Source organism: Pteropus medius, unplaced genomic scaffold (genome assembly GCF_902729225.1).
Source record: "Pteropus medius unplaced genomic scaffold, Ma_sr-lr_union100, whole genome shotgun sequence".
Taxonomy (NCBI): Eukaryota; Metazoa; Chordata; class Mammalia; order Chiroptera; family Pteropodidae; genus Pteropus; species Pteropus medius.
This window is the reverse complement of record NW_024340697.1, coordinates 1,598,776-1,625,724: the sequence shown is the minus strand read 5'-3', so window position 1 is coordinate 1,625,724 and position 26,949 is coordinate 1,598,776. Positions and strand designations below refer to the sequence as shown.

General features: G+C 42.8%; 1 protein-coding gene and 1 pseudogene across 1 annotated transcript in view; both read left to right on the top strand.

The window, feature by feature from the left end:
• Positions 1-26,949, top strand: part of OFD1 (OFD1 centriole and centriolar satellite protein) — a 49,998-nt gene that overhangs the window by 7,248 nt on the left and 15,801 nt on the right. Inside the window, exons 6-21 of the mRNA XM_039874278.1 lie at positions 4,719-4,835; positions 6,197-6,333; positions 6,881-7,054; positions 9,099-9,205; positions 10,547-10,666; positions 12,174-12,242; positions 14,512-14,608; positions 15,656-15,845; positions 16,816-16,946; positions 17,480-17,591; positions 19,265-19,834; positions 20,225-20,351; positions 21,435-21,535; positions 22,528-22,644; positions 25,892-26,046; positions 26,776-26,944. Of these exons, the coding sequence (XP_039730212.1) occupies positions 4,719-4,835; positions 6,197-6,333; positions 6,881-7,054; positions 9,099-9,205; positions 10,547-10,666; positions 12,174-12,242; positions 14,512-14,608; positions 15,656-15,845; positions 16,816-16,946; positions 17,480-17,591; positions 19,265-19,834; positions 20,225-20,351; positions 21,435-21,535; positions 22,528-22,644; positions 25,892-26,046; positions 26,776-26,944 (2,493 nt within the window). The remainder of the gene's footprint in view (positions 1-4,718; positions 4,836-6,196; positions 6,334-6,880; positions 7,055-9,098; positions 9,206-10,546; positions 10,667-12,173; positions 12,243-14,511; positions 14,609-15,655; positions 15,846-16,815; positions 16,947-17,479; positions 17,592-19,264; positions 19,835-20,224; positions 20,352-21,434; positions 21,536-22,527; positions 22,645-25,891; positions 26,047-26,775; positions 26,945-26,949) is intronic.
• Positions 6,461-6,579, top strand: LOC120611918 (uncharacterized; annotated as a pseudogene).

Genomic DNA, 26,949 nt, shown 5'->3' with positions numbered 1-26,949 from the left:
CCGTCTGGATGTTCATCTGTATCCTTTACCACATCCTTTAGTAAACTAGTAAACGTGTTTCCCTGAGTTCTGTGAGCCTCTCTAGCAAATCAGTTGAACCCAAGGAGCAGGTCGTGGGAACTTCCAACTTGTAGCCATTTGATCAGAAGCACAGGTCACAGCCTGGGCTTTCAACGGGCATCTGAAGTGTGTGTCTGCGGGGGTGCGGTCCTGTGGGACTGAGTCCTTCACCTGTAGGTTCTGATGCTGTTTCCAGGTAATGTCAGAACTGAGTTAAATTTAGGACGCTCACCAAGCTCGTGTCACAGAGAATTGTTTGGCGTGGGGAAAACCCCCATGCATTTGGTGACCAGAAGTGTCAGGGGTGAAGTGTTATATACTGTTCCGTGTGAAGATAAAGGAGACTCACAGGAAAGAGAGAACTAGTAGGGAAGAGCGGAGTTTTTGCCCGCACAGGAGGAGGAAGACTAAGGTTCGTTTTTCCGTTACAACTGCTGTGGGTGCCAGACTGAGGGCTGGATTCGACTGTGGACTTTGTGGCGTGAACACAAGCTGGTAACTTGCCTGTAATCATAGCTATGCTTTAGGTGTTCTTAAATCTGTAACATTATGTAATGGTCCCTTTGTGTTGTACGCTCCTGGATTCTGTCTGTTGCCAGCGTTGCCACGACCCCTACTGGGACATTCATTCAGAACTTAGCATTTGGCAAACATCTGAATACCTACCTTCTGCCAGCCGTTAGTGTGTGACTTAGTTGCCTGGCCTGGGAGCGATGTTGGCAGAGGATAAGTAAATTGGATCACAAGACATTCTAGATTGCCTGAAAAGTGGGTCATCCATACTGAAGTTCAGTATGGTAAGTGGTCCTGTATTCTGTATTCTAAGCCAGCCCCGTCTAGTGTAATTCTCCATGATGATGGGATGTCTGTATCTCTGCTCTCTGATACAGCAGCCACAAGCCACATGTGGCTGTCGAGCATTTGAAATATGGCTAGTGTGACCGAAGAACTGAAATTTTAATCTAAATAGCAACATGTGAATAGTGGATTATTATATTGGACAGCACAGGTCTAAGGTATATAGCTGGTGTCTATAGCTTAACTATTATTTCAGAAGGAAATTTAGGGCTTGCCGCGTCCAGCTAGTGGTAAATCCTGCCACATCCAGCACGGCCCTGGAAAATAAACCTGAGTGGGAACGATGGGAGATTGAGAAAAGAAAGAAGGCAGCGGGGATCCAGAGGCCCGCTGCCCACTGATGATGGGCAACGGCCCAGTTTTATTTCTGCGAGCTGCTTTTATACAAGAACATACTAGTTGGCATAAGCAGTTTCCCTTAGTCATAACAATACTGTTTCTTCTACTTTTCCCAAGCCTATCATCTTCTCATGGCCTTCAGCTTGTTTACCTGCCTGCGGCTATGTTTATGCTTTCTTGTTCTCTGGAGGAATCTGTGGAGGATTTGTGGAGGTGAAGTAACCCTTGGTGGCCTTCGCAGTTTGCAAGGACCTTGTCAGCTTACAAACCTCTCTCCACAACTACAAACCGCTCTCCACAAGGGCTTGAAGGGATCTTAAGAAATAATCCACTTATTATAAGTATATTATCCTTAAAAATAGTTTTTCACTTTTACATACTCTTTAAATGCTTCTGGTTTGGAAAGACATCTGGCTAACGGCTCTTACCAGCTTCACCCAGCATCCTGGTAAAATTTCTGAAACTCAGAAAAACAGTATCAGTTGTGTCGGGCATCCTAGTGGCAAAGTTTGGATCCAACTCTTTGCTAACAATAAAACAGCTGCTATTAAAATGAAATGATTTTAAAAATCAGTGGCTTCCACTTAAGAGATTGAGACCATTAGAAAACATGTAGGAAGATACTTTGTACCTGCTGTCTATCCCGACAAGGACCTGTGGTCTTGTCTTCCTCTGTCTAAACTCCAAGGGTGCTGATCTGTTGAATGGCCATAGTATTTTTCCCCTAGATTTCACTCACCCATCCTTCTCACCCCTAAGTTTTCCTTTCAGAAATAATGATGCCCAGAAAATAGCTGGGCAGAAAATTTGGACACTAGTTCTTTGCTTTCTGGAAGTCAAAATCCCTACCTGTGATTGGCAAAAGAATACATGGATCAGTGGGACAGAACAGAGTCCAGAAATAGATCTATACAAATACAATCAACCTCTTACCCCTTTGTCAAAAATCATTCTGGTTTGGAAAGAACCAGAAAAAAATCATTCTGCTTTGGTTTTTGACAAAGGGGTAAGAGGTTGAATAGTTAAAGCACGAGATTTTTTTAGGCTGGTCAAAGTATTCTGTATGATACTGTCATGGTATGATACGTGCCGCTAGACAGGCATTTGTCAAAACCTGTAGAACTTTACAGAGTGAACCTTAGTGTATGCAGATACAGCAGGTCAGGTGATCCCAGGATGGAACGCAGACTGGCAGACCAATCTGATAGCCTGACCGAAGGGCATAGGGGAGAAAAGATGCTGAGCTGACTAACTTGGAAGTAGTGGAGACCGGAAGACTTAAGACAGAAGGAACTGTACATAGGTACAGAGTTATTTCTCATGGAGGTCCTGCTTAATTCTGAAACCATTGTACATATGTGCTGGGTTTGAGCAGTTAAGGAGATGGATAGTAGACAGCAAGAGCCAGGTCTTTCACTGTTGGAGTGGGAACTTACAGATAGGGGGAGCAGGCTAGAATGACCCATGTGGTAAGGGATTAGTTGGAGACATCAGTATGAAATCATATTTAGCTTAATGTGTATATATATGTGTGTGTGTATATACACACACACACATGCACACACACAGATGATGTATAGAGAGATATAGATATGTGTATATATATTTCCTTGCTCTTCACGCTGAGGGGTAGGAAGCAATGACACCCCAGTAGCAATGAGCAAGCCTAGCACCCAGTTGGGGACACTAAGATTTGGTTTCTAACACCATCTCATATTAATAGGAACCAGGGCTCCTTGGGGCAGTGGCCGATTCCAGAACTGGAGCAGAGAATGTGTATACACGGTGAGCCTGGAGCATCTTACAGAGCCGGAACATAGTTCTTTAAGGAAGAAAAAAGGCACTGCGAAAGAGCTCCCAAAGGCCAAAGCTGAACAGTTGGAGCAACAAAATAAAATATTGGATTATATAAGTAATGAGTTATATAATAACATAGGAATTATAACCCAGAATATAAAATAACCATGAGTACACACTGATAGATAAACGATTGAATAAATAAATGAGACAAGAGGGTGTGGGGGCGGGGAGGAGAAGGATAGGGAAAGGGAGCTAATTAGGGGCCTGTGGTCAGGACAGCGCTGCAGATGTGGAAAGAGGTGACAGCCTTAGAAACACTGAGGCCGAAGAGCACATCCTAAAGCTTATCTCCTGTGGGACCGCAGGATCTGACGGGAATTTCTGCCAGGTGTTTACCTTTTCCATAGAGGGAGCTGAGACGCGGCCTCAGCTTAAGAGTCTTGCGAAAGGTGCGAGGAGAGGGCAGCCTGGCTGGGAAGGGTCAGGGGAGGAAAGGTGGATGAGACAGCTGCAGGGAAATGACTGTGAAAGAACAGTTTACATCTCCATCAGGGGAACTAAAAACCAGTGCATTTAAAACTCTTCAGCACAAAGGGAAACAAAAGCCCCTACCTTGGCTGATGCAGACGCAAGAGTCCATTAAACTTTGTTTTAAGAAACTAAAAACTTCTAAACTATATTCATGGTTTAAAAAAAAGTTCCAAACTATTCAGAAGGGTATAAAGTGAAAGAAAAGGAGAAATTTCTGGCCATATTCTCTAATCTCACTTTCTGCCGATAACTAGAATGAGTAGTTTCTTATTTATCCTACCACAATTTAGTTTACAAATACATGTAATTAAAACTCACACTCATTAATGAGGTCATAGTATATAACTTTTACAGTTTGCTTTCTTCATCTGCCAATATGTCTTTCTATAGCCATATATTTAGATTAATTTTAAAGAGTGTATTTAATTAACTGCCTATCGATGGAGATTTCATCCTTTTATTCTTTGGTTTTAGCCATTAGAAGCAGTGTGAAGTGTACACCCTTAGTGTCCCTGTGAATGTATTAGCTGTGCATATTCATGGAGATGGAACTACTAGGTGGCAGGTCATGTGCATAAACACTGACCCAGGGCCTTCCCTAGTGAGTGAGCATGCCTGCGTCCCCGCTCCCCTGTCAGCACTGCAAGTACTACCAAAGTTTTAATCCTAGCAGTCTTATTGGGAAAATAGGATCTCGCTGTTGTACTATTAATTTGCATTTATTTATGATTTTGTTCATGTTTTTTCGACATTTAAAATTTCTTTCCATAAACTCTTTGTTCGCGCCTTGCCCCATCTTACTGATCGGTGAGAGCTCTTTGATACTATTAAAATTTGTCCTTGTCTCCTCCACACTATAGCAAACTTTTTCCAGTGTATCATTTGTCTTTTGACTTTATTTCATGCCATGTATAAGTTCTTGATTTTTATGTTAGATTGATAAATATTTCACCTTACCGCTTCTAGAGTTTGGTATCATGCTTGCAAAGGACTTTCCTCAGAAATGATTCTTCAAAGAAACATAATGTAAAAAAGAATAATGTCATAAAATCGAGATCGTATAAACAGTGATTGAGCAATGGTTGAATGAAAGAAAGTTGTGAGACAAAACCACATGCGTTGTTTTTTAGGTTTTCTCATGGAGTTTCTCAAACAGATGGCAGCCTATCTCCAAGCTAAAGAGACCTGTGATACGGGCACTCAGACAAGTCCGAGCACTCAGACATTTCCTAGCAAGGATTCTCTTGGTAATTGTAGCCTTCTTTCATAATTTCAGTTCTTCTGTTTTCTTTTGAGTGAAGGAAATGGGCTGCTTTACCGCGTTATGTCAGTGGTCCTTGGCCAGGAAGGGTGCATGCTGCAGGCGCCTGGCAGGGGTGCATGCTTTCTCTGGTGTCATTGCTGGAAGGGACCAAGACCTGCTCGCCAGTGCTTCTCCTCCCTTCGTGAGCGCCGGGGCTACACTTTCCAAAACCCACAGGGATGCAGAGGCCCACATTCTTGTTTGTTGGCTTGAACCTCGAGGCTCTTCCCTTTGTCTCATCTCACTATCATAGCCACTAAAGTGAGAAGACACTAGACTATTCGCGTGCCGACTAGAGGCGTCAGTGGCCTATCCCTTCGTTCTATAGTTGAGGAAATGGCAGTAGCCAGCGGGAGGAAGAGCAACTCAGAAACACCCAGTCTGGGTCAGAGCCGATGCTGGAGTCCAAGGTCTCCGGTCCACGATCCCGAGCGTCTCCCGCCGTGCAGCCTTTCTGCAACACCGTCCTGCGCTTTAGGTGTATGCTCAGGAGACCACAGAAGGGAAACTGCTGGCTAAAACGGTGTGATTAATCGATTTCTTGGCCCTCCCTTACTCTTCGGGAGCAATGGCGCCTTTCACTTGTAACGCAGAAAAGAGTTCAGATATTTTAACCTATTCCTGCCGGCCGTTTTTTTCCTGCACACGCTTTTTGGTGGGCGTCGGTATCATTCAGGGTGAGACTGTGCTCCAGGTCCAGGTCGCACTCTGCTGCATGGTTGTTTCCGACCCACATTTGGTTGGAGGGCTGCGGGTCTACTGGAATGAGAGACGATCAGGAGGCCTGGCTTTAGTCCCAGCTATGCCGGTGTGCAGTTGCTTAGCTGCCCGGGAGTCCCTTTAACTGTGTGGGCATCTGTGTCCTTCCCTGTAAAGTGATAGACTTAAAACACGTGATCTTTGATTCATTTAAGGTCAGCGTTTTGAACATGTGAGTCAATTTACCCCAAAAACCGATAAAAGAACTCTGCCTTGGCACTTAGAGACTGGAAAGAGATTCTAATGTTTTCTGACTTAAACTGTATTCTTTGCTTGCTTTCTTTTCCCCTGACATTTTATGATGAAAATTTTCAAACATTGAAAAAAGTTGGAACAGTTTTATAGGGAACACTTGCATAACTAGATTTCACCATTAAATGTGTATAATAGTTGCGTGATCACTTATTATCCATCCATTAATCTAAATTTTTTGATGTACAGACATTTCTGCACTTTCCCCTAAATACACTCTTTTATACAGACCTGTGGCCTCTTGGTCACCTTATCACATTTCTCTATCCTAATTTTCTGTGTTTTTCTCAATAGCTGAGAAGCTTCAAGTTATTGATGATCAGTTTGCAGATACTTACCCTCAGCGACTAAAGTTAGAATCTTTAGAAATAAAGTTAAATGAGTATAAGAGAGAAATAGAACAGCAGCTTCAGTCAGAAATGTACCAAAAGGTAAGTTTGTCTTGTTGCTATTAACAAAAGTGATATTTTCGACATGGTTCCCTAGTATAGCGGTTAGCACATCTGCTTTACACGCAGAAGGTCCTGAGTTTATGCTCCAGTGGAGCCACGGTCCATGGTCTGTGGCCATGCCACCCTGAACAAGCCCAATCCTGTCTGATCTCGGAAGCTAAGCAGGATTGGGCCTAGTTAGTACTTGGATGGGAGACCACCTAGGAAGACCAGGTGTTGTAGGTATAAAAAAAAAAAGTGATATTTTTCTTTGTTTTCTCATGTGTTAATCTTAGGTGTATGGGAAACTATTTAGAATCTTATTAATGAATGCGATACTCTTGTGCATATTATTTTTCCTTCCAGTTGATGTCATTTCTTTCTGCCTTTTGAATGAATCTTACAGGTACAGTGAATGAGATGAAACTAAAGATGAATTAAACTGAATATATTGAGAGCATTAATGTTAAACCTAATCATGGGGAATTTGTTATAATTTCTTTACTATAATTATTGGTATTAACAGTTATTTGTGCTCAATTGGCAGATGAAGTATTTAAAAAATACTGAAATAGCAAAACTTTTCATGGAAGAGAAAAGAAAGTATGAGAAAGAATTAGCTGAGTTCCGGAACCAATTTGAGAGAACTCGTCAAGCAAAATCTGAAGCCCTCATTTCTCAGGAAAAGATGACCCTTGAGAGAATTCAAAAGCACCAGGAGGTAATATTTTAAAATAATTTTTTGGGTGGTTATTTCCTGCAGCAGTTAGTAGATTGGCTCAGGGTCCAGGAGCGAGATGGGACGATTGCTGGAACAATCTGTGGCATAGGGCCCTAGAGGACCAGTAGGGGCTGGGGTCAGGAGCAGAAGTGGAAGGATCGGCCCTGAAAAAATACGCAGGCTTCCTTCCTTCTAGGCTGCTGGAGGGAGGAACCATGGATGGGAACGTCTGTGTCGGGATTGTGAGACACAGTGTATGAGAGGCAGACTTGAGGGTTAGGCAGCAGCTTCGAGAAGGCCCAGAGGTGTGGAATGGTTCCGATCAAGCTGTGTCAAGGGCCCTGGAACTGTCGTAGACCAAACCAAGTGGTCGTAGGTGATTGTTCTGCTGTAGCTCTTGGGAGGATTTACAAGGTCAGCGAGGGCAGAAAGGTAGGGATGCTTGGGGCGTGGAGCTTTATAGAGCTGAATTTATTTGACTCGAGAAAGGCAGCCTGTTTAATTGGAGGCGTTGGAGTTTGGCGAGACTGGGAAGGGAACCAGAGAGGAGGGTGGATGGCTACTAACCTAGGGGACAAGACAGGGCAATGTGGCAGTCTCAAGGACATCAAGGGATAAGTCTGGGACTACGGACAGAAGAATAAGGATGGACCAAGAGGACAGAGTTGCAGCTTGAGGTTTCAGGTGAGGATCGGAAAGAATTCAGTGTGCTGCCGTCAGAGCAAAGGTGAAGGTCCCTGGAGTGGAGGAGTCCCGGGCTTCGAGGCTCATCCCTGTTGCCATTTGATCTTGTCACCCAGGAAAGTGACCGGACAAGAAATGGAGAGGTTGAGGAGTGGCAGGGGTACGTGTTGGCAAGACGGGTTGGGTCTGCTTCCTTAGGAGAAACAAGTTCCTTTCCCAGGGGAGTGTCAGACCAAACTGGATGTGGGGCATGGTCTCCTCTGCACAGGCAGAACCGCTAGGACCACGAGATGTTGGAAATGGGGTTGTCCTCCCAGCCTCCACCCTTGCTTAGGGCTTCTCCGTGAGACCCAGTCATTTAATGGTAATTGCACCTTCTCTACGATTTTTATAGCATTTCTGAGAATTGGGCTTTTCAGCTCTAAAAATGTCGGAAGCACAGGTCTTTGAGATGTGTTTGGCCTAACCAGTTAATCTTCAGGATGCCTAATCCCATCAACCATATAGTTAATGCCCGAATCCCCATCTCGTTAACGGATTCTCTGAAGGCTGTGAGGTTGTCATCATAAAAGGTGCCATGCCTTTATTCCACACCTGGAATGCCCTTTCCCTTCTCTCCCCGGATAAAACTGTCCTGTCCTTCAAACCCCAGCCTGAATGTCACCTCCTCGTGATGGCTTCCCTGATTCCCATAGAATGACTCGTTCCAGCACGGTTCCTGCCGTGCAGTCTGCATGGACTTTGGTTATGAAATCACCTTGTTCCACGATTGTCTCTCTCTCCCTGAGTAAATACTGGATTTTTTAAAGATGAGGACTGTATCTGTTCATTTCCTATATCCAGCTCTCAGTGTGCTCTGACATATGATAGCTATTCAGTGAATCCTTGCTCAGTGAACACACGTGAAATTGTGGCTCGTTGGTTCTGGGGTTCCTACGAGCTTGTTAATGCCAAGTCAGAATGGCCTCTGAATTGAAACTTTCAGACACCAACTGCCAAACCTGGGGGTTCTATTTTTATAAGTTTTATTGCTGATACACATTTTGTTTATTTATTTATTTATTTTTGCTGCAGAACATCAAAATTTAAGTGTCTGAGAGATGTTAATTAACTAAGAATGATTAGACAAGAGATGTTAGGAATATTGGTTATATAGCTTATCGGTTATCAAGGGAGGGAGTAAATTTCTGTGTAACTAGAACAGGCAAAATGCATATCTCGAACGGAACCTCTTGAAAGTGATTTACTTTAAATTGTCTGTACTTTGATTGTTTTCTGGAATTTAGGAAGCAGTCTATTAGTTCAAATCCGTTTTATTTTCTTTAGCTTGCTCGCTAAAAATTGATGCTTTTCTGTACAGATTGAAACAAAAGAAATTTATGCTCAAAGGCAGCTTCTACTAAAAGATATAGATTTGCTAAGAGGCAGAGAAGCAGAGCTGAAGCAAAGAATCGAAGCTTTTGAATTGTAAGTAATATGTGTTTGTTTTGCATATTCAGAATGAATGAGATTAAAAAGAACTAAATATGTCTAAATATTCTAATGTTAATCGCCAAGTAGAGTTCTTGGTTATAAAGGTGATGACACCTAGCTTTAAAAGGCACAAGTTAAGAGAAACGGAGACTAGGGTTTTGCTTTTGAAATTTTAGACATTGTGATGAAAAGCAGAATGAGACCATCATCAGGCTACAGTAAGATCAGACAAATAATTTGAAGAGGCTAATAATGTTTTAACAAATCATGTTTCACGTTTATGTTCAGTCAGTCAGATCAAATGGTTGCATGTGCATATAGTAACTGAATTTCAGATAGCCAGACCTGCCACATTTACCTGCTCTGCTGTCAGAGGAAACACAGTGGCTCTCACTTGACTTGTGCTGGGTGAAACTATTTATTGTGATATGTGTGTTACTTTTTTCTAAGTGCTCACAAATGTTTCATTCTTCAAATCTTACGTGTCTAGTTTATGGAGTAAGCTTTCTTTCTCATTAGGTTCTGCTGTTAATTGACACAGATACTGCAGGAGTCTTACGTCATTGAAGGGTTTGTCTCCGTCTTCATTAACGTCCTGTCATTTATGTAGACTTGATTCATTTGATTTCTTCTCTCTGCCTACCTTACTCTCTTTGAAAAGGAAAGTAACAGAATTTGAGTGGAGATAGTTCCACAACCCCTACTCCTCCCATCCAAGCATATAAACACAATGTAATTTTTTTTGACTTTTTTATTAGTTTCCAGTGTACAGCATGGTGATTAGACATTTATATAACTTACGAAGTGATCACTCCGATAAATCTAGTACCATCTGACACCATATACATTTATTACAATAATATTGACTATATTCCCTATGCTGTACTTTATATCCCCATGACTTTTACAACTGCCAATTTGTTGAATCTCACAGTTAGAAACAATGTTATGGAAGAAACAAGCACTCAGGTATACTAACTTAAGTTTGAGCTATAGCTTTGTAACTAATAAAATTCTTTCACTAATGAACTGATTATGGCCATGTAGCTCCTGAAACCATTTTTTAAATGTGAATCGTGTTCTGTGAAAAACCACTTTGGCCTTGTCACTTCACACTCCCTCCAGCCTGGTGGCACTGTACAGCTCCATCTGCTAACTAGGTCAGTTCATGAAATAGATGGAGGACTTCTGGCTCTTTCTGTTTACTTCCCAGCGGTGACAGGCATGTAACAATTTTAGTCTGTGGGGCTAAAAACACATTATTTTTTCCCCCTTAAGTCTTTACTTCAGGTATTGTAATTTTCTATTTGTTTTACACCTTTATGCTAATTTCAGGGCCCAGAGGCTACAAGAAGAAAAAAATAAAAGTGTGACTGATGCTCTTAGGAGACGGGAGCTGAATATAAAGAATATTGAGGAGACCTATGACCAGAAGCTGAAGAATGAAATTCTAAAGTAATTATTTGATGTTTTTAAATAAGTAATACGTTGAAATTAAGTTGATGGAAACACGGCAACACTAATGAAGTAGATAAGACCATCGTTTTATGGCAAAAGTTAATGTTTAAAAAATACATGTTTTTATTGACAGTCAAGCCTTTCCCATGAGGATTTGAGTTAAGATAGTTTTAAAAAGATACAGTACAGAGAATAGCATCCTCTGCTTGTTCTTACTCGTAGCTTCTCTAACATGTACCAACTGAGAGCCTCTGATTTGCTTTAATTTTTAGGGCATGTTGCTGTGCTGATAAGCTTAAAATTGGAATTATAATCACTTTTAGTTCTCTTTTTCTCTGCCTCACTAATACTGCCACTAAGATATCTAATAATTTATAAATTATTCTGGTTATAGTATTCGTTAGTAAACATGTATCCTGTATTCTTTCAAGATTCTATAGAGCCAGAATCAAAAGAAACAAACTGAAATTAACTATATAAAGCAAAAAAAAAAATGATGTAGGGAAAAACTAGGGTTAGTGTGGCTTTCTTTTAGTGCTCAGGATAGCATCTGTCACATAATAAATGTTCAGTTAATATTTACTGAGTAAATGAATTCTTAGCGGCCAGATGACGCAATTCAGCTACTCTGAGTATTTCTTAATCTTGGCCTCTTTTTACTGCCTTGCCCTTAGTTCATTATTGATATTCAATTACACAATACTTGCAAAGGTTTCTTGAGGTTATTCTTTATAAGAATTCTAATAAGAAATATAGCATCTTTCCATGTATCAGTTTTGAAACGATGGCTGTTATCTACATATTTTATGTCAGCTCCTTGAATCTAGTAGCAAACACTGAAATATCTGTAGTCGTTAAACTTTTAGGAATAAATGAATACGTGTGTATGTTAACTTTATATAGCCATGGAGATCATGAACTGTCTGGTATCATTTGTCTGGTTTCGGGTATTCTCTGTGTGACTTTGGCAAGTGTTGGATTTTGGAGGATATTCACCACATGAGTGCATCTCTTTCCTTTCTCCCATCTCCAAACCAAAAAGCCAGCTAGTAACAAACAGTTAGTGGGGATAAGTAAAACTGCCTGAAAATGTGCCTTTTGGTGTTGCTAATTGGTATATAAAGGTGTTGGCAGTTGTCGAGCAGCCCCTGAGGGTGAAAGTTCCCTTGGTGGGGGGTGGGGAGGCGGAGGAGATGGCTTAGAAGTGACCAATTCCTTATCTTTGGGGATTGAGAGTCAGTTGTGTACAGTGTAAATTTAGCTTACTTCTTCGTGTCAGTCTAGACCAACCAAGGAATAATTGCTCAGCAGCCTTACAATGACACAAGTTCGGGGACCCAGTTTACAGGGTTGCAGCACGGTTTTACTGGGTCTTTTATGTTCAGAGTTTGGATGTCTGGCCTAATACTGGGAGACCTTGAAGTTTAGGCATGGTCATGCTCGGCACCCTCATGCATCAAAAGGAATCTGTCCAGGAAAGTGACAAGCTCATTCTGATTCCCAGGTATCAGCTTGAACTAAAGGATGACTACATCACCAGAGCTAGCAGACTGGCTGAAGAAAGAAGGGAAAAGGAAAAGAACAAAAGGTGATTTGGAGGCTGAGGGAGGGAGGGGCAGAGATCCATTTTCAGTTCTAAATCTTGAGTTTTTAGCTTCCTAAATTGGGTCTGTCTATTCTAAAACATACATTCTAAAAATATATGTACCTTGTATTTCGTTACTACAAAATTACATTTTTGGCCTTTTAATTTACAAAATTAAAAAAGTGATCATTGTCTTCTACTACATTTTTGCAAACCTTGTTTAACCTTTTGTATATTCATAAAGGTCACTGATTTATTGGCAAGATTTTATCCAACTTTATTTTTATATACATTTTTTAATGAAAAAAATATGTCAAAAATGATCCTTAGCTTGAAAGGAAGTAGGGTATTAAGAATTTATTTTTCCCATCTCCCCAACCCCTCCCCTTTGGCAACCATCTGCTTGTTCTCTATATCTGTGAGTCTGTTTCTGTTTTTTATCTATTTGTTTTGTTTGCTTCGATTCCACATATAAGTTAAATCATAAGATATTTGTCTTTCTCCAATTTATTTCACTGAGCATAATACCCGTTAGGTTCATCTATGTTGTCACAAATGGCAACATTTCATTCCTTTATATTGCTGAATAAAATATTTCATCGTACATTTGTAGCACGTTTTCTTTATCCATTTATCTGTTGATGGACATCTAGCTTGCTTCCATGCCTTGGCTATTACTAGTAATTCTGCAGTGAACATAAGGGTGTATATATCTTTTAGAATTAGTGGGGTTTTTTTTTTTTCCGGTTAAATACCCAGAAGTGGAATTACTGGATCATACGGCAGCTCTATTTTTAAATTTTTGAGGACTCTCCATACTCTTTTCCATTGTGGCCGCACTGATTTACGAGCCCACCAAGAGTGTACGAGGGTTCCCTTTTCTTCACATTGTGACCAGCACTCGTTTTTCGATTTATTGATGATTAGCCCTCCTGCAAGGTGTGAAGTGATATCTCATTGTGATTTTAATTTGCATTTCTCTGATGATCAGTGATATTGAGCGACTTTTCATATGTCCATTGGCCATATGTTTGTTCTCTTTGGAGAAATGTCTATTCGAGTTGCCTGCCTGTTTTTTAATTGGATTGGGGTTTTTTTTGGCGTTAAGTTGTATGAGTTCTTTATTTATTTTGCATATTAACCCCTTATGTGTATCATTTACGAATGTCTCCTCCCATGCAGTAGGTTGTCTTTTTGTTGATGGTTTCCTTTGCAATGCAAAACTTTTTAGTTTGATGTAGTTGTATTTGTTTTTTCTTTTATTGCCCCTGCCCTGAGAGCCATGTCCAAAAAAATATTTCTAAGAGCCATGCCGGAGAGTTTACTACCTATGTTTTCTTCTAGGAGTTTTATGGTTTCATAGCTCACATTTAAGTCGTTAATCCATTTTGAGTTTATTTTTGTATATTTTTATGTATTTGAATATATTTTGATAAATCTGTGTTTGTCAGGAAGATGGCAGTAGCTTATTGCTATCTAGTAAATATTACTCTTAACCATGAGAGACTTCATTTTTTTACTTACGGAAAATTTTATTTTAACTTCTCTGTCCCCTGTGACCTAGTTCCTTATTTGTTTTACTTATACATTTTTATGCTTCGTGATATTTTCACTTAACATGTAACTTCCTAAACTGTTGTGTGCATTAGCCCAGCATTAGGAAAGTTGGATAATTTTTCAGTCTCCAGATGTTATACATTTCAATATGTTTCTAGGAATTTGCCTGTGAAAAGAAATTGAACTTTCAGTGGAAATTTCAAAGGAATTCTTGAGAGTAAACCAGGGCTGGGTACTTGATACTGACCAGTAAGGCCACCCGGTGTGTGGCTGCTCCTTTTGACTATCTTGTGGAGAATAATACTTCTTTAGGAATTAGTACCATCATGTATTCAGCAAATTATTTTTCGATGCTATGTCTACATAGCTTTGTTAGATGAAGTGAAAATGACAAAATCGTGATGACAAAATCATAACAGACAAATCTTTGTCTTTAAAGACATTCAGATGTGTTGGCACGAGGGCTCTGAGCAGCAGACGCTGCAACTGGTTGGTGTGTGTAGCAGGAGGAAGTTCACCACATATTTGACCGTTATAACTAACTTCCCATCACCCGTTGGGTAATAGGGCTTATTTCTTGCCCGCTGATTTTCTATTTTAGATTATGAAACAATGGTCATTAGATCTGACATACTGGCCGTAAATTATAAAATGACTTGTATTCACTAGGAAAACATATGACGTTTAATTGGTTGGCTCTTTCAGAGAAAGCTATACATTTGCAAGAGGAGCTCACAGCTGTTAATTTAAAAAAGGAACAACTGATTCATTCTGTAAATCGTGTGAAAGAACTTGAGGTAATTGTTAACCCTATTGTTTTGTGAAATCAGTGTTAGACAATGTATGAAATTTTAGTTTTAGTCATATATAATTTATCATAAGTTATCCTCTTGATGTGTTTGGACTGTATATTATGACTAAGAAGGTGACGGCCGAGCTGAAGTTAATTCAGCAGTTCTGCATTTCCATCTTAGCCTTCTAGGGAGGCATAGAACGAGTATGTGTTTGGGGCCTGGAGTCCTGTCTGAGTCCTGTCTCTCCCTTACTTCTGTGTGCCTCCAGCCACGTTCTATGACCTCATGTTCCGTATCCGTAGGTTTTGGAATACTGCCCACATTCCATGGTTGTTGAGGGACTTTAGCGAGCTGACTTCTGTGCCTAGCCCCAAGCAGGTGGCCAGTGCTTGTCAGTTTCCGCCTCAGCCTCTGCTCCCTTCCCACCAACAGCAGGTGACGTTCCTCTTGTTATGTTGGGATCTTACAGATGAAAACAAAATGAGATGCGTTTCTCACATGCCAGTGTGACTTTATTTCTGTTCATTCATGTGTTCGCTATCAGAAGGATAGAGCTGGAACTTTAGGTACTTAAAATGTACACTGTATAGAAAATTTATTTTTGTGACTGCAGTGAGTTATTTGAGAACTTGTAGGCTTTTCTATCCAAACACGAGGTATGTTATAGCAAGAAAAGGAAAGCACTCTACGGCAGGTTTGTGGTATCTCACCTTTTCACTTTTAAAAATATATATTGCTATAATCTGTGATTGCTATTGGGACTTTAGTGGCATCTGAAAAACGGGGTGATAATCTTAATCAGAAGCGCTTACTCTGTAGGACAAGGTTCTACATAAGTAAAGTTGGGTGAACTTCCCCCAGCCCCAACTCTAGGGCAAAAGATGACTTTCATTGTTGTAGTTTGGGTCTTGTTGTTGTAGAGAACCAGACTTCCGTCAAGTGACCTTAATTCATTCGTACGTAACTCCCAGCTTAAAGCAGCCTGCCAGCTTTTACTTAAGCAGCACCATAAAGCCACTGTTCAAATGTGTTCTACTTTTTCAATTCCAGCTTGAGCTAGAGTCTGTGAAGGCCCAGTCTTTGGCAATAACAAAGCAAAACCACCTGCTGAATGAAAAGATTAAAGAGATGAGTGACTATTCCCTACTAAAAGAAGGGAAACTGGAGCTTCAGGCACAAAATAAATTACTTAAACAACAAATTGAAGAGATTAAAAATGAAAACTTGCATCTCTTAAACCGTATGTCTTTTTTCCTGATTTGCATATTTTCGTAATTCATATTAGTTAAGTGTTTTGAAACTGTGCTTTGTATCTGTAAGGGAGGCTTCAGTTGGGAAATTTTTATAAAGTTAAGACTCTCAGTTCGAGGTTACTTCCTTTTTGCTTGATATTGAATAATTAATAGTGTCATTAAGAGGGAATATTTTTAAGCTGTACAAATCTGCCTCTTTGGATGGGACTGGATTCCTGTCGCCCTCTGCAGGTAGGGTTTGGCCGGTGGGGACATCCCCAGGCCCTGGGAATGAGGAGTGAGAGTGAGGTTGAGGTCGATGTTACTACCGCCCTCCCCCGCAACCACCACCATCTCCGTGGCCCTGGGCTGGCCCCGCACCCAGCCAGGCAAGGTCCCAGTGCTTGGGAAGTGGCCTCTCCGGGTCTCGGAATTCCTCCCTCCCTGACCCTCTAGGCCCAAGGAGTGGTGACAGCATGGCTCCATTACTAGCCCAGGGAACTGCAGCATACTCTGTGGCTATCCTACATAGGCCGTTCTTTATTAGCGGGTCCTCGAGTGGCCCAAATGGAAGAACTCCATCAGCTTTCTGCCTGGACGCCAAGTGCTGCTGACAGGCACAGATCAGAGTGGGCCTCGGGGTGGCCATCAACAGGTTTTGCTGGAGGGTTCCTTTTATGCCTCCTGTGCGTGGTAGAGGACAGAGGTGGGCATTCAAGTTAATTTAAAGATTTGAAAGAATTCTTTTACTCGGAGTAGGACTATGTCGAATAGTAAAGTTTGCATTTACATGTCTTAAATTCTTTTCTGAAATTTGTGAGTCAGGATTGCTCTTAGTCCACTTAATAAAAGTAATATAAAGTTAATTAATTGCATGTGTACAAAGAAAAGAACAATTTAAAATCTCTTTAGCTGCTCTTGTTAAGTGAAGTGCGAGAACTTCAGGTTCATAATGGCCAGGCTTTTTTACCTCCTTAGGCATAGCTCAGCCATCTCCCGAGCTGGCAATTTTGCAGAAAGAATTAAAGAAAGCAGAAAATGCTATCATGATGGAGCGTAAGGAGTTTGAAGCCCAAAAGCAAGCTCTGCACAAACAGCTGCAAACCGAAGTGAGTACTGCTCTTTGCAAGCCACGCGTTAGGCCAGTCACTTTGTAGTTGTCTAAATTTGGCTTATGTCTCTTGAGCGTAAATCAGATTGATCTTAACATCAAAGGCTACCCCTCCCATATGCCAAGGGTATCCTTTCTCATCTGAGAAAATTCTTAAGTGATTATGACTTTATATTTATAATAGTAATAAAACCCAGAGGCCAGCAACCGCACCCAAACGCAAGATTGTCCCGTCCTGATGGTGCCCACTGGTAAAGTGTTACTGAAACCTTACCCCGCAACTTAGAAATATTGACATATTTCTGATATCTGCTTCATACCCTGGAAGCTGTTCTTTGAGATGAGTGAAGGAGGTGGGAAATTTGTTTGAATGTTCTGTTGTTTTCTACAGACCCGTGGATTATGGGTGTAAAGCTACTCATTATTGGCAAAACAGAAAAAGAGAATGAACCCGAAAAGAGAATTGTTTCTTTTGACGTGAGCTGTGATTTCCTTTACATTGGTTTCTTTTCCTTCTCTAAATCTTTTCAGATTGAGCATTCCGCACAGCTGAAGGCCCAGATACTGGATTATGATGCCTCCGTAAAGAGGTTAACTATGCAGGTGGCCGATTTAAAATTGCAACTGAAACAAACTCAGACAGGTCAGACATTTTTAACCTCTAAATATGTGTATGGTGTGTAAAGCTTCTGACGTTGGTGGAAATGTAATGATCATTAATCACTGAATTTTTAGTAATTCTCATAGTAGGGGAACACCATAGACACACGTGTCACCTTAACGGTAAAACTCCCTATCCATTTCTGGAATACCAGCCAGGTTATCTGCTAAAATGACTTGCTTTCACAGGTGCCCTGTGGCTTGAGAGAGCCTCATACCCAAATAGGAAAGGTGTGGTGGTGACACGGAAGTCCCCAAATCCATCCTGGACCTAGGCTTTTTAATATTTTTTTACCCTGATAAGACGACCAGTCGGCTCCTCGCTGTTTTTACCCTTGACAGACGAGTAAATATAGCGGAGAATCAGGGTGGCCTAGCAAAAAGAACACGGCAATGGGAAAACTAATTTTGTCTTCGGACCCCAATTTTGAAGTTAGTTTTTTGACCTTGGGCACGTTTAGCTTCTTTGGACCCCAGTTTCCTCATTCGTAATGGAGATAAGAATAGCTACCGTGCCATGGTGAATGACGATGAAACGAGGTGGGTCCTAGCCCAGTGCCTGGTACTCATCAGACACTCAGGGAATGTTCCTGCTGTCATGTTATTGCAGTCTTCACTGTGGATGCATGATATCTGCCCCTTCCTGCTTCATAAGAAGTGTACCGAAGCTCAGATGCCTTCTCTTGCCGCTTTCAACCCCGAGGACGTTTCTGTGCGTTACCAGTCGAACTAGTTTCTCAGCTTCCTGGTTCTGGGTCTTCCTCAGTTCCCACTTACACTCTTCCCTCCTCAGTCCTTGTTCCTTTCTCCCGCACTGGTTTTATTTTTATCTCTTTATCATTTCTACTCTTTCCTCTTCCTCATTTTCTCTCACCAATTCTGTTTGCCAAACTGCCCATAACCAAAATCATAGCGATCTTGTGTCATGAAAAATAGTTTAATGTAGACAGAACTTTTTCGAACACAAGCGTCGCCCAGTGCAAGCATCTGTCCTGGAGGCGTTGCAAACGGGCAGCTGTCCCATGTACTGGGTTTGCGTTAGGAAATCCCAGTGTCCCCGTGCCTTGCTTACTCGTGTGACTCAGCCTCAGCTCCCCCACCTGCACTGTGGGAGCAGTGAAAGTCATCACCTCACAGCCTTGTCTGACTGCGGGTCACCCCTTACCTGAAGCTCAGGCCCTGCACTGGGTTTTGCCACAGCCCCTGGTGTCCGGGGCGGCATCCCATAGTGATGAAAGACGATTGATTCACATCAAATGTATGAATATCCACACTGGGTAGAACAAATAAAGGGTATTATATGAGTTCAGGTCAAGTATATCAACCAGATGAGTTCAGGTCTGGTTAGGCTTTGCCACCAAATAAATTACGAGTAAATTTTCAGTTCTCAGAGCTTTTTGGATATCAGGGTTGCGTATAATGGATTGTGAAATAATATCATGGGTTAAGATAGAAGGCCTGTGAAACTGTGGCTGGTACAGAGGAGCTCTCACTAGATGATAATAAATAAGTATTGGTATCACCGTGGCTTCAGAAACTGTTTAATGTACAAGTGTGTCCTTATTAATACCTTCTTTAATTTTTCAAAATAATATTCTCAAGTTTATTTCTCTTTTATCTTCCCTTCATTTCTCATACTATTTCCATAACCCACAGCCCTAGAGAATGAAGTGTACCGCAATCCAAAGCAGTCTCTGATCCATCGTTCTGTCCCCGGATTCATGGCGCCTCACGATGGTGACACGAGCGGCGACTTTTTGAAAACTCTCGAAGAGGAAAAGCCGATGGCAGGCAAAGTTACACCAAGGGTCATACATTATCCAAACACAAGCACGGATGGCAGCTCCCCCGATTCCGACCTTGAGTTTGTAGCCAGTACCAAGGCGAGAATGAGAGAGCTAGAGCGAGAGGCCAACCGCTTGGACAAAGCTTTCCAGGATTACCAACGAAGAATGAGTCAGTATCCCGCCACCAGGACCCCACTGGCAGCCAGGAGCCCGCCAGCCCTGCACTTGCTAGGGGCTCTCAAGAGCATCCCTTCGGGTTCCTCCGAAAGGAACATGTTGGCAGAGGATGGGACCGTGTCTGAGCCGCCTGCGGGGGACGTAGCAACAGCGCTAGAGGGCACCATGGCCTCACGGCTGCGCAGAGGCACTTGCCGACGCCCCTCCTCCACGCCCCTGGCAAAGGCCAAACGAGGCCTTGATGACAAAATACATCTGGAAGGTAAGCTACAGAAAGGGTTGCGGCTGCTTGGCTTGGATAGCCCGGGCCCTCGGACCTCTTGTCTGAGGAAGAGCACAGCATTGGTGTAGGAGGCCATGGGCCGGACTGGCAATGGCATGTTCCAGCGTGTCGCCTGGCACGCACAGGTGTTCAGAGCGTGACTGGCTTTTCTTTTACTGGCGGGCGATTGGTTTTCTACACTTCACTGTTGTCGTTGCAGTTTCATTAGGTGCTTGAATTGTTCCTTCTTTGGATCATGTATGCATCATACTCATCTGTTTGCAAGGATGATAGAATTTGTTTTCCAAGTAAGAGCTCCTTAGAAACCACGTTGCTTTTTTCATCCGCGTAACTTGTGATATTCTTGCCCTGTTTCCTTCTGCCCCTTAGGCCTGGGCCGAGCCCACGTGGCGGCTGCCAGCCCTCGCTCTGACAGAACGCCCCGACCTTCGCCTACCGAGTCTGGCCGCAGCCTTCCGGTCCATTCATTCTCCAGCTCCCTGAAGCAGAAGGCCAGGTAAGTGCCCTGTTCAGGTCGGCTTGGCCCAGGCTGGTTAGCCGCATGGGGTCTCAGCTTGACGTGTGTCAATATGGAATTTGCAATCAGATGGTAAGATGATGTGTGATCTTCTGGAATCATCTGAAGTACCTGGGGAAAAAGTCCTTTTAGCAAATAAGTAATTTCTATTTGTTTGCTAAACTTGATACATAGAATATGTACTGTGATATTAATAAGTGCCTTCATAGTTCCATGAATAGACTCGCTTTATAAAGATAAAAAAATAACATACAGAAGCTGCAAAAGCAAATAAATTCAGTTTATTTGTAAACTTGAAGCAGTTTCACAATACATTAAAAAGCCATTTTAAAAGATATTTTGGTATTTAAGCATAAACAAATAAAATTTCAATTTGTCTTACTGAAATTCCAAAGCTGTTGTGGCCCTAGGCTATGATTGCTGAAGCAGGGTGGAGCGGATGTGTTGGAAGCTGGGCAGTAGGTCGCCCAGGCTGGGGTTTGAGCCACATATGGGGTCCCCATGGCAAGAGAGTCCGACTCCTTAGTTCTGGGCTCCAGGCTGGGCATCTGCCTGTTGGCTCAGTTCTACCCTACGAAGTTGAAAACCGCTACATGTGCCTATTGTGGTCCTAGAGCATGTAACTTTTTATATCGCACTCTCGTGATAAAGCTGAGACAAGACACACATGCGCTGACTTCGGGTACTCTGATGCACAGGCGGTTTGCAGTATTGCATCCTCAGCTGGCTCCTGCTGATGGCGTGCAGAATTTGTTTTTTTCAAAAATGGTGGTTCTTGATAAAATAAACTCTTAGGAGCAGCGTCGTTCTCTGTGTAGCGGTGGTAGTGCGTGCCTCATCATAAGTTGGCTGTGAGGACTACCAGAGTCAACGTGTATTAATCGCTTAGAGTGAGGCCTGGCATGTGGAGGGCGCCCAGTGCTGTGTAGCTCTTGTTCTCACTGGGAACAACTAATTTTCTAAAGCGTTTTCTCCAGTCACAAAAGGCTTTCCGTCATCCTGTGCCCTTGGGTCTTATGTTATTAGAGCTTCACATTCATGAATTTTATTCTTCTAACCCAGTCTTTATCAAAGGCAAACTGAACTTCAAGACAAAAGTGAATTTTCAAATCCCGACAAGCTGTCTTTTAAGGATAATGAGGAACTTGAATCGTCTTTTGAACGTAAGTTCAAGTATAAGTACCGGTTTTTATAAGTTGAAAATGTAGAAAGCTTAGTTTTGGTGAAACATATCCATTGTTATAAAAAGCAAAGCAGTTATAAATTAATACATGTATATTCTGTGATAAAACCATAAATACAAATATATTGCCTCTTTTATATCACAGAGATTTTCAGGGATGCATTTCAGTTCTGTTTTTTAAAAAATTCAGACTAACCAATAATTTTAAAGTTGGAGATGAGCCCGCAAGCGATCCCTTAATTTATCAAGTTTGGAATTGCCTCAGATTTTACAAAGTTATTTTTTAATTTGTTTCTTTCCCTTTTTTATGGAATATGATGATGCTAAGTTATTTTTCCTTAGAGCGTGCAGATTCTATCCACTGCCTCAGATTTAGAAATGCCCTTCCTAGTGAAAGAACGGAGGGGGAAGTGTACTGGCTTCATTGTCTAGCAAGTGACGTCCAGCCTCTGGCCCGCTTCGGAGTGTTCCAGCAGGGGAGCCCGCTGCTGAGCTATAAAATGGGTGGTCATCTCTGAGGTTCTTTCCAGCTTGGGAAGGCTTTATGTTTGTACAGAACCTATTGCATAGCCTTGTAAGCTTCATCGCCAAGTCTGAAGGTATATTTTAAAACAGTTAAATGACAGGGCTTAGTCAAATTTGCAAATTCTTTGTAACTAACTTAAAGAGCTTTCTCAACTCATTGATATTTAAATAGCATTCAAATGATTATCAGCAAGCCAGGTGAATTTTTGTGTCACTTTCCGAATCTAATTTTGTAAACACTTCTAATTCTCTAAAGTGTAAGAACACTTTGAAAAGCGAATACATTGCCAAGTGTTATGCCGAAAACGCCTTAGAATTAGGAAAGGACTGGCGGGTCGCTGTGGCTGAAACTTAAGTGCTCCACTGGAAGTTAGCCCACACTGCGCTGCACTCCCGTCTCTTGCTGTTGTTAAGGGCTCACAGGACACTTGTTCACACCTTGTATAGATGGAGGGGACCTACCAAAGCCGTTTGAAGTGGATGGCCTCCATCCCGCTGGCGACATGCCTCATCTGGACTCTGCCGCAGCCACTGCTTCCACACCTGTCTCCTGTCACTTCCCAAGTAAGTTTGTCTTGGTTTTAACTAACCGCTGACGTGACGGAATACTGACCATCAGTCTCTGCCCTGGAAATTGTTTCATGTGTTGTCGAAGGACTTTCTGTGAGCCTAAGTTATTCAAAATCTTGGTTTGGGTGTTACTGTTGATGACATTTCTGAAGTAGCTCTCAGTTTGGACATGTAAAGACAGTGCTGAGGAGAAAGCTATGAAGGAGAGGCTTCTCATTTAGTCTTCCTGGGCGAATTGCCTTAAAAATTTTTTATTTACTTGTCCGAAGTGTGACAGAGCAGTTACATTTTTGCTTAAGATTCTTCTGTGAAAGCCATTCCTTGAGAGCCTTATCATCTTGGGAAATCATAGCATAAAGTCGAAACAATGGTTAATACCCATATACATCTTCAATACGATTGTGAAATGGTAACATTTCTTCTTGTATCTATTTATCTTCATATCTTAAAAAATTAGGGCGTAAAAACTTTTATATTTCGGTCTTCGGAAAAGCTGATAACACTGGAGGAAAACTGGTCATTAGACTTCTCGTGTCTGGCCCACTTTCTCTTTCCTCTTCTCCAGAATACCCACTCCCCTCACCAGTGTGGAGGGACAGGGACAAACACTGTAGGGGGGGAATTTGAGCTTTGTTCCAGCCAGATCCTTTTCCTTGGACCAAAGCGGTTAAGCCTCAAACTTGAAAGGAAATTCCTCAAGTAAAATCACCTCTTGTTTTCCCAACATTTGAGAGGGACTATCATCCCCCAAACCTATGTATGCAAAGCCTCTTATGAGCAGTTTCTTGGATTAAGTCTCTACACTCAGGAATATGAGGAATTACTGAACAAAGACACTTTGAGAGGGTCGACGTTGCTGATTCCAGAGTAAATCATTCTAGAAAGCTCTCAGTCAGTGAGACTTGATCAAGAGCCTTCTCTGTGCCGGGCATACAGCAGCGAGCCGAGCCAAGCCCTTGCCTCACAGAGTTTCTAGTGGGGGAGTTGGACAATCAGCTAGCCATCACCAAAGACCTCCATTGGGACAGGTACTGAGGAGGGACAGTGGCCACCCGGGAGCAGATCTGGTAGGAAGCCATTTGGCAGAGACCTGAGTATGGAATAAAAACAACATATGGCATGTTATGTACAAAGCACGAGATTAAATCCAGCAACAGAGAAAATGACGCAATCAAGAGACACAGTAAACATGACATGTGTGAGGCTGCTGCTGGAGTAACATGGCATACTGTTTTATAGCAAACTTTTCATAATAAGTAGGGAGAATAGACTCTAAAATAATGATTAAAAAGTCTAGCATAGTATGTATGTAAACCAGGAGCAGTCATTTATTATCAGGTGTTATGTATCGTCCATAATTCCATGTGCTATACTGGCAGCGCAGTGGGCTTGTTTGCACCACATCGCCACAGGCACATGAGTAATGCGTTGTGCTATGGCATTATGACAGGTCCAGCGTCACTAGGCGATAGGAATTTTTCAGCTCCACTATAATCTTATGGGAACACAGTCATATATGTGGTCCGTTGTTGACCGAAATTTTGTTACACAGCGCATGACAGTATACCCTACAACCAAGAAGTAGCCCTTTTTATCTTTTTAAGTTGGCAGCCACACGGCGTTCCTATTCTGAGATTGCAGTTCCATGTGAGAAGGCGATGCCACAGGAGTAACCTTTCTTCCTCCAGCAGGGAGGACAGTGCATTTCTGTCTGTGGAAATGATCAGCGGCCTCCTCTGGTGTTTGAATTTCATGACCAGGATCAAGAGACAGAAAACACTGTGTTGCCTCTGTCTCGTTAGTAAAACTCACTGAGTTTCTGCTGGGGACTTAGAACAGGGCAGAGCCACAGGGTTCAGAGTCCTCTGAGGAAACTGTGAATTTCTCTGGAGAGAGGTCAGTATGATCTGTGGGATTGAGATTGAGTTAAACCTGTGAGGCAAAGGGACTTGCGCCGAGAGCTATACGGGACAGACAAAGCCCAGAGGACAGAAGTAGGAGAAACAGACACACATGGTTTTGACAAGGCAGGCGCAGAATACTGAGTGGCTATAGTGCCGGATAGGCTAATTGTCACTTTAGGAATAAGGAGGACCTCAGAGAGGAGGTGGCATGGTAGGTGGGGTTTTGTGGGAGAGGTTAGTGGCAAGGAGCAGCACATCAAGTTCAGGAGACAGTGAAAGCGAAGGCAGAGAGCAAGGAAGGTCTACCTGTGTTCGGGTACAGTGCGCATGCTGCTACAGAGAAACGTTTCGAATGCAAAAGTTACGGGGATGTAGGAAGTCTGTCCAGAAAGAAAAAGGCACATTGTCGGAGCCTAGATCACAGCAAGTGTGGACTCCGCCGTAGTGGCGACGGGGCACAGCAGATCCTTCTCTTCAGGAAATGACTGATGCCGATGAAGATGGGTGGCTTGAAGGCAGACTGATGTCAGGGAGAGCACTGACTAGGTTATTTCAGCCATCCAGGTAGTTGGTGATCAGGATCCTAATGGCAGCAGGAGGAGGAGTTAAGCTGTAAGCCTGGTGGCTGAGCGAGCATAGTGTAGAGGAGCATGATTAAAGGGACAGACAGGAGTGATAACTCAGGAAGCTGGTTCCTCCATGTGCTGGTGGCAGAGAATCCTTCAGAAACATGGATGTGAGGCTGGGAGAGAGATCAGGACTCCGGAAGATGGTGTGGGGCAGGGGCGACAGCTGGAACCCTGTGAGGGGCCAGCCCGGAGGCGGTGGGGAATGACAGCGAGCTGGCGAGCAGGCGGGTGGTATGTGTGCTACTTTCCTACTGGTCTGAGCAGCAGAGGCTCGAGTGCCTTTGCAGATTCAGGGGAGCGGCTTAGAACTGCTGTGTCAATAAATAGGGCCTAATGGTTAAGTCCGAACCTAAAGGTAGGGGAGGGGTCGTCCCCAAGTGCAGAGGCAGCATTGCGGGGCCTGCCTGGGGAAGCATGAAGGAGGGAGGAGCCGGGCGAAGAGGAGGGGCAAGTGTGATGTGGAGGGGACGACCGTCGAAGTAGTTGGTGGTGAGGGTGACTACTGTTCATCTCAGTAAAGCAAAGGGATCCCGTGGTGCTAGGAATGGGGCGGGGGGCCGAAGACCTTGACGATGGACCAGCAGCTCAGCAGAGCCCGCTGAGAATCGGGCAGTCTCCCTGAGTCTCGGCAGGGCCCCGTGAACCGGTCCCGCACCTGTTTGAAAAACGTGCTGCAAGCTACTCGCTCTTTATTTTCTGATCCTTTAGGTGTAGATCAGAAGAAACAAATTGGAGAAAAGAGAGAAGAAAAAGTATGGGAGCAGCAGGCGAAAGAACAAAGGCAGAGAGAAGAAAGAAAGCAGAATGAACAAGAAGCTTTAGAAAGGGAACGAAGAGAGCTAGAAAAACTGGATCAAGAAAGGGTAATATATGTACAGCTGACTTCTCTGTCCTAACTTCTCCATGGTGCACCCTTATGAAGTACCTTGCTCTCAGGCACGTGAGTCCTTAGTGTGTCCCAGAGGCTTGGCAGCGGTAGGTCACTTGTAAACAGCCTGCCGTAGGCATTGCGGACCCTCCTTTGCTGAAAGTGCTGGGAAAGGCTGTGCATACACCCTAGGGGTTTCATAGTAAAGCTGGGCTGTTGCGAGCTCATTTGCATGCGTTGTCGTCTGGTGCTGAAAACACCCGTAAAGGAGGCGGACCGCAAGTTGTAAGTAGGGTTTACAGGTCAGCCAACTGGGACTAGACGGAGCCAGGGGAGGTGATTGCCAGTCCGTGGTGGCTTCCACAGGTTCCCCTGCCCTCCTCCTTCCTAATTCTCCTTGGCCTTCTACGTCCTTATTCTGGTCCCAGCCAGATGCATTATTCTGGCCACTTCACACGCCTGCTGAATCTTACATAAATTAATCTGTGTGGATGTTCCCTGAACTCCTAGTTAATTTGGTTTAAAGCACAGGACACTTCAGGCAAATTAATCCCTTCCTTTGTTGAGTTGACATGTTTGTCCCCTTTTGATGGTAGCAGTGACTCAAAAGAAAAAAAAAAGTTTTCTGGTATGCCGGTTTTACTTAAAGGATCAGAATTATATTACTGGGTGTTTAAAAAATATATTTGTATGTTTCCTATTTTGCTGCCCATCTATTTGACAGCGGATGATCGAAGAGTCCCTGAAGATTGAAATGGAGAAAGAATTAGAAGGAAGTATTCAAGAAATGAAAGACAAATCTGCTCGTGCTGAAAACCCTTTAGAGAAATACATGAAAATCATCCAAGAGGCCCATGACGCAGCAGATAAGGTGCTGAAGCTGTGGACCCGCTGTCTG